At 40.3% G+C, this 13,782-nt stretch overlaps 1 protein-coding gene across 1 annotated transcript; it reads left to right on the plus strand.

Moving 5' to 3' along the window:
• The first annotated feature begins 10,698 nt into the window (after nt 1-10,698).
• LOC121612066 (putative protocadherin beta-18) lies at nt 10,699-13,456 on the plus strand. The gene is made up of 2 exons (XM_041944810.1): nt 10,699-13,099; nt 13,422-13,456. Exons 1-2 carry the CDS (start codon nt 10,699-10,701, stop codon nt 13,454-13,456), a joined length of 2,436 nt encoding a protein of 811 aa, XP_041800744.1.
• Nucleotides 13,457-13,782: the final 326 nt, after the last annotated feature.

Raw genomic sequence — 13,782 nt, forward strand, 5'->3', positions numbered from 1 at the left:
AGTGGGTGAGTTTGTTGGAAAAAGGATCACAATAGAGAGACATCAGTCATGCTGGCCTAGATAAAATGTACCATTGATAATCAATACTTTTATCCAATCATCTACTCCCACAGCCCACTCAATAGTTTCCTAAAAAGTCATTTAGAGCTCTCGGAATCACAACAGATATTTCATTTTGTTGGGTTGTTTGTCTAGAATAAACAAAATTTCGAAGTTAGTCATGGCTGTTTGTTAAATAGATGTGTTTGTATGTTCTTGTGTCTTTGTACTGATGCTGCTCTTGAAATATGTAAGTCTCCCTCTCTCAAGTTTTGGCTTTAATCTCACACCCAGAGAGGTGAGATGGCAGTGAGACAAGTTCAGGAGTTCATGTTTTCAAAAATGCTTGCATAAAAGCTTCATCCTATTCTTTATTTTCTCTCCAGGAGACAGACAAAAATGGTTTCTATGGTTACCGCTATTTTGGGAATAGTCTCTATGGCAACAGCCTTATATGCTTAGCAAACACAGGAGGGTTGAAACAGTGGGGTGCCCAGTATGGGGTCAGGGTGTGTCCTTTCATATACCGCAGGCGGCACAGATGACTACGGCTGCTGATTTGATGATGCAGTACCACACACAGTGTGGCTGACTCCTTACTGACATTAAGAACAGCGCATCCATCGAAGAACAACACTTTAACAAAAACCACCAACACCCACACATTCAGCACATGCCTACAGTGACTTATTCCCATGAGCATTCGCAAAGTGTGCTCTGGTCTTTCAGATTTTAAGTCTAAGAGTTTAAGTCATTTAAGTTATACAAACAAATTAACAAACAAGCAAACGAGCTCACTGTGCAGCAAAGTAGCCTGCAGTGTTTGGTCTGCAGTGAATCTATCGCTAATGAATATGGATATATATTATGGCAGACTGAACAGAGCCATGCAAGCAGAGCGGTCAGCCACCGTGCTCACTCTCTTTGCTGTCCAGTTCGCATTTAGACCAGTTTAAACACAGCATAAACAATGACTATATTGTGCAGTGCATAAGTCTACCTTCTTTTATGCAATATGGGTTTAGAGGAAGGTCAAATAGTGAGATATAAACAGCCAAAATGGTCTAATGTTGTCCAAAGGGTCTTTAAACACATGATCAGACAGATTAAACACATGCAAAATCAGGCCATGCTGGAAATGAGGTGTGCATGTACTTGTTTAAGTGGATGTATTGGCTGGTGGTGTTGCCAGCTGCAGTGACTCAGCAAAAACATCATTCTGCTGAGGAAGGAAAATGGAGCAACTTGGAAGCAGCCATGATGAAGATGGAGAGATTAATGTGCACAATAAGTTTGGCCTGTGGCAATAACAGCACTCACACATTACACTGTAGAGACAGTATGAGTGGGAAAGTGCAAACAAGTTAATGAAACAGAGACAGACAGTTGGTTGAGAATTAAGTCTGTTTCAAGCTGTCATGATTAATGTAAATGATCTCAATTGGCCTCCTGGTAGCCTGGTACTGGTAAATGAATAAGTAGCATGCAAATGCAAATTTGACTTGATGTTTGTTTTATGGCGTTTGCATTCAGCGAAAAAATACAAGTACTTATGATAAGTTGTGGTAGCAAATGAGACAATATTGTGAGGTTGATCCCCAATTGCGATTTGCTCTATCTATCTATCTATCTATCTATCTATCTATCTATCTATCTATCTATCTATCTATCTATCTATCTATCTATCTATCTATCTATGTCTGTCTGTCTTAAGCAAATCATTGCAAATATGCACCTTTCCTACCAAGAATATTTAGGCTATGCATTGCCACTTGTGTTCTCTACTCCTTCCATTCTTTCTTTTTGTAATATATTTTCCCGTGCTGTTAGTGTAGGCCGTACAGAGCTATATGATTTAATTTTCAATGTCATAAGCTGTAACTCAAAACGAGGCTGCGAGAGGAACTGGCAATGAAAAGCTGTGAAATACACATGCCTTGATGGTTTACTATGCAGGCTGCCACCATGTGCCTAAACAATGAGTGGTCTGCCTTTAAAAGCCTAAAACACACACACACACACACACACACACACATACACACATACACACACACACACACACAAATGCATTCATTAGCAGATGTATGTGCTCTGTGTTTAAGAGAGTAACAGGATGGAGTGTTGGACTTCATGTCCCCTGCCATGATGCTACGCGTGCATGATGGATGAGTTTGATCACTGCCTGAGATGCTCCATCATTTTCAGTCATTAAATTCAACATGGGCTTGGACAGGGATGTTAGTTGGTTTATAAGGTCAGACATTTCCTGAAACTGTCAATACTGAGGTTCCCGTTATAAAAGAACAATGTTTTCTGTCATGCTAAATACTAAACAATGCCAGCATGTGTCCTTTTCCATTCGTTCCTCTCTAGGGCTGGGTTTTTTCTCCAGGAGTGCTGAGCGAAAGGCGCCATCTCCTGGCCAAAGTATCACAGCACATTTGGCAACAGTGACCAGCGAGAAAAGGTGTTTATTGGAAAGACAATTTGACACATCCTATTTAAACTTTGGCTCAACTCTATTCAGAATTACTCACAGAAAGAAAGAAAGTGATGGAGAGCAAGGGAAAGGTACTAAAACAAAGTGTAATTAAACTTTGAATGTATTTTTTTTTATTATTTAATTTAACTATGGTTATATTAATTGTTGTTTTTCCCAAACTGTCATTAATTGTACAATTGTAATTGTACAATCACGAGTATCATTATTTGTTGTGATAGATAGATAGATAGATAGATAGATAGATAGATAGATAGATAGATAGATAGATAGACAGATGACTGAATGTTGTGAAGATAAATTATTTTCAGTTCTGCATTCAAATTAATTTCCCAGATATATCTTTTCATTGATTGTTGAATTCAGCCCACAGAGAATTTTCATTATGTAATGTTATGTAATATAACGTATGGGCATTTAGAGTACATTCAGTGAATAAAAGAAATTTGAAAATACCTGAAAAAAACATTGGTTTCCCTGGTCCATTTTCATTGGTGTAAAAACCCACAGACTTTTTTATAAAATAATATTGGCAATTTAGTGAGCAAACAGACACATTAAGAAATGGTTGACTGCATGCACTTGTTCTTCCTGTAAAAACACAACTCATTTCTGGTATGAGGTTCCTGAGTCACTGACATACATTAAGGGCCCGAGAGCAGCAAACACAAGTAGTTACTTAGTTTTCAACAAAGGCTTTGTTGATTTATCACAGTTCATGCACATTGGATGCAATTCAATCTTTTTCATATAAAGGCACTAATGGCTGTCCCGTAGTCAATGAAGAGTCTTCCTTTAAAAATGTTTTAGATGATAAGTTTATACTGGGAGACCAAAATATTGAGGAAGTGAAGCAAACAAATAAATTCACATAATAATTCTCTCATATTGTGTGCATGCTGAGTAAACATAATGTCCCATTGCTTTAACTTTGTAAATTCAACAATATAATCATACTATTTTCAACACTTTGTTGTTCTGCATCATATTAGGAAGTAACATAGACGGCAGTAGCTGCATTTGAAGTAGATTTCATATGCAAAACAATGCAAGTCAACAAATTTTCCACAATACACGCCCTTGAGGTGTTTCACAACAAAAGCCTTACTAGGAAATGAAGATATTTCATCCATTAAAACGCAAGAGTGCTTTTAATTTGAAATTCAAACAGGAAGTTTAGTGTTTCTGTCAGCAACATAATGAAGAAGCAAGAATATAACAAAGCCAACGGAAATCAAGGAGGCTTCATCCTAAATTATACTTATAACTTACCATATAAAGGGAATTAGAAATAAAAGCCTATCTCAAACATATGCCACCTGACTGGCAGACCTCAGTATGTGAAGCTGGGGGACTGCAGGTCCAACACTGTGGCCAGCAGCACATGGAGCACCGCAGGGAACTGTGCTCTCTCCGGTCCTGTTCACCCTGTACACGTTCGACTTTCAGTACAACTCGGAGCTCTGTCATGTACAGAAGTTCGTGGACGACACAGCCATAGTGGGCTGTATCAGGAGAGGACAAGAGGATGAGTATAAGAAACTGATCAAGGGCTTCATCACATGGTGTCACTCCAACCACCTGCTCCTCAACACCACCAAGACCAGGGAGATGGTAGTGGACTTTAGGAGAACTCCTTTAATTATGACCGGTTCTTATGTCCAGAACCGGTCATAATTAAAGGGGACTGCGTGGAGGTGGCTCACACCTACAAATATCTGGGAGTGCAGCTGGATGAGAAACTGGATTGGACTGCCAACACTGACGCTCTGTGTAGGAAAGGACAGAGCCGCCTGTACTTCCTCAGAAGGCTGGCATCCTTCAACATCTGCAAAAAGCTGCTACAGATCGTCTACCAGTCTGACATCTGTGGCAGAGCGACGGTCACTGAACAAGCTCTTGTCCATAACAGACAATCCTGATCACCCACTGCACAGCACCATCTCCAGGCAGAGGAGCAGCATCAGCGACAGACAGCTGTCATTGTCCTGCTCAACGGACAGACTGAAGAGATCGTTCCTCCCCCACGCCGTACGGATCTTCAACACCTTTTGGGGAGGGTGACAAAAGCAATAATCAGCACAATAACTCCGGACTCACTACACACTCACACCATGGACACACTCACTTTATCACACACACATCTATATGCTGGACCTAAGTGTGGACAAACCAACTGCTGCACACTGTCATTTTGCACAACTGCACTACAGTGCCCATATTTAACTGACAGATGTTTATCCTGTATAGCTTAGTTTTTTATCTCACTATTTTTTCTTATATCGTTATTTTGTATTGCATTTTTGCCTCCTTACTTGAAAGTTGTTCTTTACTTGAAAGTTGTTCTCTACTTGAAAGTTGTTCATTACTTGACAGTTGTTTATTACTTGAAAGCTGTTCTTTACTTGAAAGTTGTTCTTGTTCTTATTTTGCATGCCCTTGTGTTTCCACTCTATCTATCTATCTATCTATCTATCTATCTATCTATCTATCTATCTATCTATCTATCTTCAAATAAAGGCCTGACACTCTCTGCAGTTGAATTAAATAAATATTTGTGAGATAATGTACATCTTAAATGTAAATTTAAAATATGAATGTGGCACTTGGCAAACTAAACATTCACATACATGATTTAATATGGCGGGAGTAATTAAGGATAAACTGAAATCTGAATATTTTTACTTGGATGGGGACGGAATGACCCTCCCTACTTTGTTCATGTTCTCCAGGTTGCGCAGACAGACACATCTTGCAAGAATGTGCTGTTGCGACAGACAGGTCTCGAAAAAAGCTAATTTTCTCCTGGTTTGTCTGTCTGAAAATGTGGTTCCAATATTTGCTGAGGTGACTGTGTGGCGGAAAAAAACGGTCATAACCAGTGCTCACGTTCACTTCTGTCATTGGAGTGACCCGCCGCGATACGTTTCTTAAAGGGGCGGGCCTTTGGTGAAACCCACGTGACACGGATACAGGAAATGATTCTTCATGGCGCCAAAAGAGAAATTAAATGGCCCAGTTTTTCGGCGGCGTCATTTCCTATGTATACGTCATGTCGGTGTCGCTACTGAACCCCCCTTTTTTAACCAAACTTACTTTGATAATGTCAAAGTGTTGCTAGCTTTAGTACTAAGCTTGCGAAATTCAACCTACATTTGTTGCTTTCTATCGTCTCGTTTTTCTTCAAATGCTAACTGGTTTGATAAGTTACCGACAACCTGGTAAGTAACATGAATTTAATTTTCTTGATATATCTATGTGTACTGAAGCTCTGTTCTCGTTCCCAAAGTTGGTACAGTTGTATGCTTGAGTTTTTTCATTGCCACAGAACATGGCGCAACCACACGTAACAGCTACGTGACAAGGTGACGGGTTTACAAGATGACAAAACAGACAGAAAATCACAATACATGAAATTAATTCAGGACTACAAGGGAAGCAAACGTGTGTCTTACAGACTGGTTACTACTCTAAATCAGGAAGAGCTGTCGGTGCCACAAAAATCATTATATCGACATGATGTGGATCAGTAGATGTTTTCAAGCTCCTAATGTTCAAACTGTCTATTTGCACCCTATCACTGAACACACTGTTCAGTGTTTGCTTGGGCCAGATACACTTAACCACTCATCTAATTAGTTCTTGTTCTTGTTAGGGTTTAGTGTACTTAAACAGAAATTTTGCTCTGTTAACAGTAGTTGAGTTTTAACTTTATATTTCTTTTCTTCTTCTGCAAAGGGGACTACTTTTGTCAGTAACTTTGGAAGCGCATAGCATCAAGGAAGCAGAGGTGCGTTAAAAATTCATGCTCATAAAGGTAAATATTTTATCCTGACTGCATTGTGACTAACCTTTGTCTGGGAATATGTGTGTGAACTAGATTTGATACTATGCATTCAGAAGTTAATTTAATAATATTCATACCAAGCTGCACATCCAATTAGTACATAATTTCTGACAAAATCTGATTGTATTCTCCTCTTAGGTTTCTTTACTTTCTGAGAGAAAACCATTGCTTGTGGATAATGCTGGACATACCTGAAGAGGATTGTTATGCTCATCTTTCAGAACTGCTGTAATGGTGAGTAAATGAAGTTGAATTTGCTTTATACAACAACAAAGAAGTAATGTACATTTGACCCACTCATGAGAATAAAATCAAGGATGCTGACTAATGTAAATTAATTTTAGTAATTTATAACCACAGAAACACTGTGCGAATATTTGTCCACCTTGAAAGTGGAATGTCACTGCATTATTAGTATAATGTTAATGTAACTCAGTGATCACTTTGATGTTGCTGGAGTTTGTTGACGGTGAAATGGTGAATAGTTAACGTGGCCCTTGCAGTTGTTGCTAAATTGTTGAATTATTAAAATTAAAAAAGGACAGAATAGATAAATAGTTGAACACAGTGGTAGAGTTACTGAGGTATACACATTGACTATGGAGAAATTTCTGACTGGTGTACCGTGGCACACAGAAATGCAATGCAGCTTTCAAGTTTTGTGCAACCTGAGGGATTGGTTGTGGTGCTGAGTAAAGGCGTTACAATGAGAAGATGGTGGAACTGGTGGCAAGCTGGTGGTACTTAAGATTTGAAGTGATGACGAGCTGGAAGCAGATCAGTTGATGTTCGTTTACATCTTGGAGGCTTAATGCTAGTAAGCAATCCTAATGGTAGATTACATTTAATTTCATGTCATAGTTTCCAGAACCAGGTAATCTAACAGTACATTGGCCAGTTGTTCCAAAAATGGCAACAACAGAAACCAGTTGTCTGCTGTGTCATATTGTTGATCAAGACCAGATAAATTCTGTGACAAGTGATAGTTTGCTGTGTAGTTTGCTGCGTGTTGCGGTTTTTGACACTCTAGGAAATTACATCGGCATTTAACAGCAAGTTGTCGAATTAAACAGTTTGGAGTAACACTGTTTTTGAAGAGTTTCGCAGTCACCGTAGGTTCTTCTACATGCTTGTAAAGGGAGGATTGAGGCAAGGGGTATTCAGTTAATTGCAATCTGCAACCTCATGGCTATGCCACTTAATCACAATTAATTACAAGACCTACACAGAGGTCTTGTAATTAATTCAGTAGCAGTTAATATGGCCTATGCTTCCAGACCCTGCTTAACCAACTGCGTTACCACTTGGCAAAACTCAATATACACACAGTGAAGCCAGTTATCTATGTGGAAAATACTGGCAATGTAAGCAGCAGCAAGGAGTGGGAGTCCTCGGCCACAATTGTCAGGTGGGGGTCAGGCAACTTTATCTTCTCAGAAAACATGGTTGGCATGCAACCACACAGGTGAAAAACCCTGTTCTTCCCCGCCAGTGTGATGTGTTGTGTCAAGCCTTTTGTCGCTCCATAGGGTGCATCAAAAATCTGATGAATTGCCTAAAGTTAGGTTTCTTGAGTCAGCAGCTGTTGGGGCTGTTAGAAATTAGAAAGAAGTGAGGTTTCCAGACCTCTGTAGCCTGCTTCTACTCATTGCTTGGGGGGAGCGGCCTGAAACTACACTGGCAGCTAATAGCACACAGCAGATGAGTTGCATTGTGATTAATGTCAATGCTGGGTTTTGACAAGGAAAAATGGTACATGGAATAATAAAGATGCTGTCTGGTTCTGCAGATTGGCTTTGAGCTTGATCCTGAAACTTACTCACAGCTAATAATAATAATAAAAAACCCACTGTGTCCAAGTGTGGACAGATAAAACGACGGTAGCTCTATAGGACTAGTGCACAGACTACACATGTTCAGAGATGCTGCCACCCATTAGAAGCACTTCAGTCTTGCAGAATATACATCAGAAGCGACATCATAGATTAGCAAATGTGTTGGTAATGTGGTGATCACAAGTACAATAAAATCATTCCCCAGCCAGAAAGTCTGGATGAATGGAGAGGTGAGGGCTCTATCCAGACCCGAAAAAGCTGCTTTCTTTCAGATGACAAGGAAGCATAGGATACATCGCCAGAGTAAGACTGAAAGCTGGCATGAAGCCTAGTTGATGTTTTTTAACATATCACTGTTACAGGTGAGTGTTTCCACCTTCTTCAAGACACCCACCATCATCCCTGGACCTAAAAAGTGTAGTCTAGTGTCTAGTCTAAATGACTACTGACCTGTGGCACTCACCAGCATCACAGAGAACTGGTCATGAACATCAGACATCTTCACCCTGGTAAAGAAAGCTCTGATATGACTGTTTCTGAAGGAAACTTGAGCAGGCAAAATTCCTTTCACAGAGGAGCAATAGAAAGCAGGGTGGCCCAGGACAGGAGGGCTCTGTGGGTGATAAAAATTGCCCAGAACACCATTAATACCCATTGACCAAGCATCAGTGATATTGATGAGGTGAAGTGAATGTGCAGGATACTAAAGGATGCTAAAAGACAATACCTGCTCCAGCCACAGCCTGTTCACCCTGTTGCTACCTGGCAAGCAATACTTCTGTATGAGTGACTGCAGAGCAGCATCTTTCTTCAGGCTATGAGACTCCTCAGTTCATCGTCCCCACTCTGCCATAAAGGACAGTTTATTTTTATGAATTATTATTTATCCATCCATTTTTATTGTTTTTGTTTTGTGAGTATTGAAGGGACTCAAACTAGCATTTCTTTGTACAACTCTGTGTAGAATGATATGTAAATGAACCTCGGGACCTTGGCTGCATTTGTTTTAGTGTCCTGCTGACTGAATTTTATGCCTTCATAATAAATGAAAGTGGATTACATTTTAGTATGTTGAATGTGTCCGTTGTTTTAAGTTAAGATGAGAGAAACTATTTGCAGACAATACTGACTTAATTTGTTGACAATGAGTATTATGTTTCATTGTAAATACGACTGTTGTTGAGGATGAAGTGGAAAGACCAAAAATAAATATTTCTCAGTGTGTGACACTTTCCATGGTGGTCTGTGTTTACTCAGTCTTTAGTATTCTGTGACTATTTAGGACCTTGACTGGAGATAAAATTGTAAATCAGAAGACAAAATCTTTTTGGAGAACAAGCCCTACATTGCCATGTGATTATCCTGTTTCTCTGTCCATGGTCCTGAAACAGCGAGTGCAACCAGGAATTTCTTTTTCTCTTTGAGCCCTATTTTTTGAATTTGTGTTATCACTATTACTGCTGCTGCTGCTACTACGACAGCTACTAGTAATAATAATGTAATTGTTTAATTGTCCCTTCAGTGATGTATAAATCATAAGCATTTTGAAACAAAAAACAGAAGAACTTCAAATTAATAAGACATAGAAGTATACATTTGCAGCATTTGATTATATATTATATATATTATATTATATAATAAGTCAGATAAAACTTTTTGAGACAAACATTCGAACATATTATGTTTGTGATTTGGTTTCATTCGTAGATTCATCATCATCATCAACAACATTATTATCATTGTCATACATCAGTCGTGTAGATTTTCATATTTTCTCTTCATGATATCAAAACATTTGCATTTGTATTAATTGCATTGGTTGTATTAATTTGTGCGTCTGCTTACCCAGGAACTGCAGATTGAAATGAGTCCGTAGCCATATCTGGTCCACGACATCTCTTCTCCTTGTGTGCTTGATTATTTTTTGTACTTGGTCTCTGACAGATGGATATAATAAACTAAACTGCTGACAGTGTATATTGATAAAAATAATGGATTCAGATTGATATTCAACAAGAAGCATCTGTAGTTTATCCATGGTACTGGCGGGTGCACTTTCTATCATGCTTTATGAGTTCAAATATAATAAAATTGTCAGAAGCTGATTCAGAAGCTACTAATTTATCTTTGAACATTCTAGATTAGATTGTGGCGTTCATGTGTCACACAATGAAAGGAGTTAAAGATAAGGCAGGGCTAAACTTTGTCGAGAAGAGTGCATGCAGATACAAGCTGCAAAAAGACGACTCATGGTGCCGCTGTAGGCCAGCACAAAAGTGGAACAGACATCTCCACCCACTGTTACTGCATTAAAATCGGTCGTAATTTATCAGAGGAACCTCTTCTTTCCACGACTGTTTTTCGTCGTGTTACTTGTCACAGAATGTTGGGTTATTGACTGTGTTTTGGGATTGCAGTATTTTTATTCAGGACAGTAATTCGTACAAGCCGTGGACGTTTTTTTTGTTTTTCAAAGGATGGCAGACAAAGGATTTTCAGCGCTTCGTTCGATCTTCCGCTTCGCCTCCTTTCTTGTAGCGCTGCACCTCGTTCATGGAGACCTGAGTTATTCTATTCCCGAGGAGATGAAACGCCAGTCTGTTATTGGAAATATAGCCAAAGATCTCGGTCTTGATCTGAGGACCTTGTCTTCACGGAAGGTCCGTGTTGATTTTGAGGGGACTCGTAAGCGTTACTGTGACATTAATCTGAGTACCGGAGATTTGATCACATCGGAGCGAATTGACAGAGAAAGCCTTTGTGGCAAGAAACCCTCGTGCGTTGTGAAAGTAGATCTGGTGTTAGAAAATCCTTTGGAGCTTCATCGACTAAGTCTTCATGTTCAAGATGTGAATGACAACTCGCCAAAATTCAAAAAGAATTTGATTGAAATGGAAATAAGCGAGTCAGCAGACAAGGGTAACCGCTTCTCTATCGAGGAGGCCCATGACACAGATATAGGTCAAAATGCTGTTCAAAGGTACAGCCTTCAAAAGAACGACAACTTTATTCTCGCTGTTGACAGCAACAAGGTTGAACTAGTATTGGAGAATACACTCGATCGAGAGAAACAAAAAGAGATGGATTTGCTTCTCACAGCTTTAGATGGTGGCTCTCCTCAGAGATCAGGTACAGTAGTCATACACGTCACTGTGCTGGATGCTAATGACAACGCCCCAGTGTTCAGCCAGGCGGTTTATAAAGCCAGTGTTCCTGAAAACTCTCCTCCAGATACCATAGTGATTAATGTTAGTGCTACAGACGCAGATGAAGGAGTGAATGGAGATGTGACCTATGACTTTGGCCACGTATCTGATGACGATGTGAATGTTTTCTCGATTGATCCCAAAACGGGAGAAATTAGAGTAAGTGGTGTGATTGACTTTGAAGAAAGTAGTTCTTTTGAAATGAGAGTGGAAGCTAAAGATGGATTAGGACTAACATCGTACGCAAAGGTAATAATAGATGTTACTGATATAAATGACAACGCTCCAGTGATATATCTGAAAACTCTGACTAATCCGATACCTGAGAACGTGTCACCTGGTACAGAGGTGGGCATCATTAACGTGCAGGACAGAGACTCTGAGAACAACCGACAGGTGCGCTGCTCCATTCAGCAAAACGTCCCTTTTAAGTTGGTTCCTTCTATTAAAAACTATTATTCTCTGGTGAGCACAGGACAACTGGACCGTGAAGTCGTGTCTGATTACAACATTACAATCAGTGCCACTGACGAGGGCTCTCCACCTCTGTCCTCGTCTAAAAGTGTTCAGTTATCTGTAGCAGACATCAACGACAACCCACCTGTGTTTGAGGAGCAGTCGTACAGCGCATATGTGACAGAAAACAACAAACCTGGCTCCACTTTATGTTCCGTTGCTGCTCGAGACCCCGACTGGAGACAAAACGGTACAGTGATTTATTCTGTGTTAGCTGGTGAGGTGAACGGTGCCCCGGTGTCGTCCTATGTGTCTGTTAACGGAGACACGGGTGTGATCCACGCTGTGAGGTCGTTTGATTATGAGCAGTTGAGGAGTTTCAAAGTCCACGTGATGGCCCGAGACAACGGTTCTCCTCCGCTGAGCAGCAACGTGACCGTCAGTGTGTTCATATCGGATGTGAATGACAACAGTCCTCAGATCCTGTACCCCGGTCCGGAGGGCAACTCGTTCATGACCGAGCTGGTCCCCAAAGCTGCACACGGAGGCTCTCTGGTGTCCAAAGTGATCGCGGTGGACGCGGACTCCGGCCAGAACGCCTGGCTGTCCTATCAGATCGTGAAATCCACTGATCCGGGACTTTTCAGTATCGGAGTCCACAGCGGAGAGATCAGGACACAGCGGGACATTTCTGAATCTGACAGCATGAAACAGAACCTTGTTGTGTCCGTGAAAGATAACGGACAGCCCTCTCTGTCTGCCACCTGTTCCATGTATTTACTTATTTCTGATAACTTAGCTGAGGTGCCAGAACTGAAGGACATTTCTTATGATGAAAAGAATTCCAAGCTGACCTCTTATCTGATCATCGCTCTGGTGTCAGTGTGCACGTTTTTTCTGACCTTCATCATCATCATCCTGGGTGTGAGGTTTTGTCGCAGGAGAAAGCCGAGACTGTTGTTTGATGGAGCAGTTGCCATCCCGAGCGCTTATCTCCCTCCTAATTACGCAGATGTTGACGGCACAGGAACTTTGCGCAGCACTTGCAATTATGACGCGTACCTGACAACAGGATCTCGAACCAGTGACTTTAAGTTCGTGAGTTCTTACAATGACAACACACTGCCTGCTGACCAGACTCTGAGGAAAAGTCCAACAGACTTCGCTGATCCGTTCGACGAGTTAGAGACATCTGTAGAGGTAGGATCCGTTCAAAGTTCCTCTCTGCTATCAAATGTTTTTTCGCCGTTTTTTTTAAATCCTTTTAATGTTCGCATTGTTTTGAATCTGTAGCTGAAAAGCTTGTCCATATATTTTTCATTTTTAACCGTCGTATTTTCTTCTCATCTACTATATCATATGCAACACTTGAAAACGGGTCAAAATTGTCCCGAAGACAATAGGAGGGTTAAAGTCATTGTGTGGCTGTTGAGTTGCATTGTTTACATAATGGAGGGAAACTTCTGTCTTTTCGGTCTCTATTTTCATTGTAAATTCCCTGAGTAAATGATTACATATTTTTGACATTTGTCCTTCAGGTCCATGCATCTCCTCACCTTGTTTGGATATCTGAAGTGTTTTTATTTTTAGTCCATGTTTGCACCAAAGTATCAGTACTTGTTTGATGGATTTTTGTCTTTGGTTTTTTTTCCCCAGAAGCACTAACTTTGTATATGACTCTTGTGGGAAACATGATCTTAATATGAATTTGAGCTCGTTGTTTTCCTCCCACGTGTGTTTGTGGAATATGCAGTTTAAGAAAAATATAAATAATTCGGCAGGGAAAGCGTGCTTCAACTTGATCTGAGCCGACAGCAACTCCTGACATCATGGGGAAATGTACAGTTGCACTATGAGTGTAGCTGCCACACACTTATATAAATTCAGATTTGAATTAAG

This window comes from Chelmon rostratus, chromosome 9 (assembly GCF_017976325.1).
Source record: "Chelmon rostratus isolate fCheRos1 chromosome 9, fCheRos1.pri, whole genome shotgun sequence".
Lineage (NCBI taxonomy): Eukaryota > Metazoa > Chordata > Actinopteri > Chaetodontiformes > Chaetodontidae > Chelmon > Chelmon rostratus.

What these genes read in the sequence shown, in the direction of transcription:
- LOC121612066 (XM_041944810.1), top strand. Translation starts at nt 10,699, where the DNA reads ATGGCAGACAAAGGATTTTCAGCGCTTCGTTCGATCTTCCGCTTCGCC. An exon ending in AGAGGTAGGATCCGTTCAAA is followed by an intron (nt 13,100 to 13,421) that starts GTTCCTCTCTGC and finishes TTTGTCCTTCAG; the next exon opens with GTCCATGCATCTCCTCACCT.